This window comes from Montipora foliosa, chromosome 8 (genome assembly GCF_036669935.1).
Source record: "Montipora foliosa isolate CH-2021 chromosome 8, ASM3666993v2, whole genome shotgun sequence".
Lineage (NCBI taxonomy): Eukaryota > Metazoa > Cnidaria > Anthozoa > Scleractinia > Acroporidae > Montipora > Montipora foliosa.
Window position 1 is genome coordinate 32,122,023 of NC_090876.1, and position 2,304 is coordinate 32,124,326.

General features: G+C 38.9%; 1 protein-coding gene across 1 annotated transcript in view; it reads right to left on the reverse strand.

Moving 5' to 3' along the window:
* The window catches only part of LOC137968643 (P2X purinoceptor 7-like), a 1,274-nt gene extending 1,255 nt beyond the window's left edge, over positions 1–19 (reverse strand). Inside the window, exon 1 of the mRNA XM_068815168.1 lies at positions 1–19. This exon is cut by the window's left edge and continues 222 nt beyond it. Coding sequence (XP_068671269.1) covers positions 1–19 — 19 coding nt within the window.
* Positions 20–2,304: the final 2,285 nt, after the last annotated feature.

Consider the following 2,304-nt stretch of genomic DNA (forward strand, 5'->3'; position numbering starts at 1 on the left):
GGTATGGTTGAATCGACATGATGATCGCTTTTATTGCCAGTCCCAAGTAATTTCTAGCTTTGTTTTGCTGTGTTTACATGAGAAACGTTAGGCCCAGCAACCTTTACACGTCATATCAACCCAGAGTCCCTAGCACACCAAACAAGATGGCGAACGCAGGAAGTTCGAACTTGCTGCGAAAGCCGCTTTTGAAGGCCAAGAAAAAAAATAACAAGGTTAGAAGAATAATTTTTAGTGCCAAATATCTTGTATTTTACACATTTAGAGCATTTTGAGCAATATTTGCCTTAAGAGTGGAGGTTCGCTTTTTGTAAGCTATTTAGATTGTCTTTGTTCAGAAACGATCTTATGGCACTGTGACTATGAGACATCCGTATGTATACATGCTTGGTGTTAAAGTCCCCAGAAACAAAATTCAAAAAAGAAAATTCCTTTATGCTGATGCGCATATAGACTCAAGCTTAAATTCTCAAAGAAAAGTTTTGAACCAGACAAACAAAAAGCGACAATAAGAATGAATGAATTAACAAATGGAAATGAAAAGTCTTGCCATGGCAATTATTATCAGTAACACCCTCAAAACATCTCCAATGTTCACTTGTCTGGGTCTGGTTCAGGATTCCATATTTTCCATACACCCTACCACAATAACACGAAACAGCAGTAAGCCACACTCTTGACTGTGCTATATAATTCATGAAATAAGTACCCATACTCTCTCATTGTTTTAACCATGCAAATAATTCCTGAGCTTTAATGTCATTGACTAGAAGTTCGAATTTGCTTATGACGTGAAGAGAAGAGGGTGTATTTGTTCACAAATGTACTGCCAAAGAAAAATTCCTTTCACTTTCAGAAGAAATGTTGCACAGATCAAAGGTGGGGCCTACCATCCAGAGGGTGCCCCCAATGTGGGCAAAAATAGAAATCCTGTGCCTCACAAGTGTACCCACAGTGAGGGCACCTGAATGGCCTTCAGCCACTTGTGTGCCCTTCAGGAAAACTTAAGAGGGTTGACAGGGGGTCTGGAAGTGCAGAAGAGGAGGGAAGGGAGTCTTCTGTACCAGAAAAACTTAACACAAGAGATGATGGTGATGACAAAGATGGAGGTGATGATGACGAGCCAGTTAAGGATGAAGTTAGACTAATCAAAAAATCAACAGTTTTACCAAAATCAAAGGAAAACGAGAAAAACAATCATCAAGCATGTTGGAAAACTGTGGAAATAAAGCTGAAAGTCGGTGGAGGTTTTCACAATCATCCACTGTCATAGTACACGAGGGTTGCTGTAATTGAGCCCGGCCGCTTGCTTCATTGGTCATCAGATGGTCAAGTACAGTGTTTACATTTTCCCCACATTCCCTGAACAACTGCTCCAAAGTTGTAAAGGGAATGTGAGGAAAGGCTGCCTCCAGTTGCGTGAGGGCCATGACTGCTGATGGCTGTCTATCTGTTACCTGCCCAAGGTTCTCTGTCTGCATGATTTCAAATAAAGGTTTATAACAATTAATGCAGCCGTTGATTTTTAGAACACACTGTAACAATGTTGTCTTCCTCCACAACAATTTTGACATCCTCCAGGAGGTTAATTACACTTTACTCACGTCAACAGCACTAGTAAATCAAACCTCTATTACTATCTACTGTGAGGGTTTTTATACAATCCAGGCAAAATGGAAATTAAAGTTGGTTTCGCGATAGACCTTCACAAAAGTTATGGGGATTGGGGGAACAAGGGAAGGTGCATAAAAATGTCATTTATAGTAAACAACAAGACATATCAATTTAAACTGCATGTATTATCCATCTAAAAGGGCCACAGTCAGATGGTTTTTAATTGTATTAATACTGCGTTCCTTCTTCAGCAGCATGCTATAGATTTGATCGTTCCAAAAATAGAAAAAAAACACTTTTGAGCACTTATTAGACATGGAAAAACAAGACAACACTTATTCATGGGGGTAAATATGCCTTAGAACGTAGCAACCAATACATTTATATTTACCTTGTTTTCCTTTAATTTACTTACCCTCTGCATACTACCTTCTGAATAGGCCCTCAAAACCCTTGCTTGGTTGGTTAGGAATGGCAGCTTCTTTTCCTCTTCCGAGAGATTAGCCATGAAATTGTTGACAAATCTGTTCATTTGCTCATTTTCGTTTTCATCCTTCTAACGCTTTGCTTTTGCTACATGTAGGGTAAAAACGAACAAAACTGAACGCAGTGTAAAAATATTGAGGAAAAAGCTCACTAACGAATTTAGTACAATCCATATCTCAATGGCAAAAGAATAATAATTAAGCT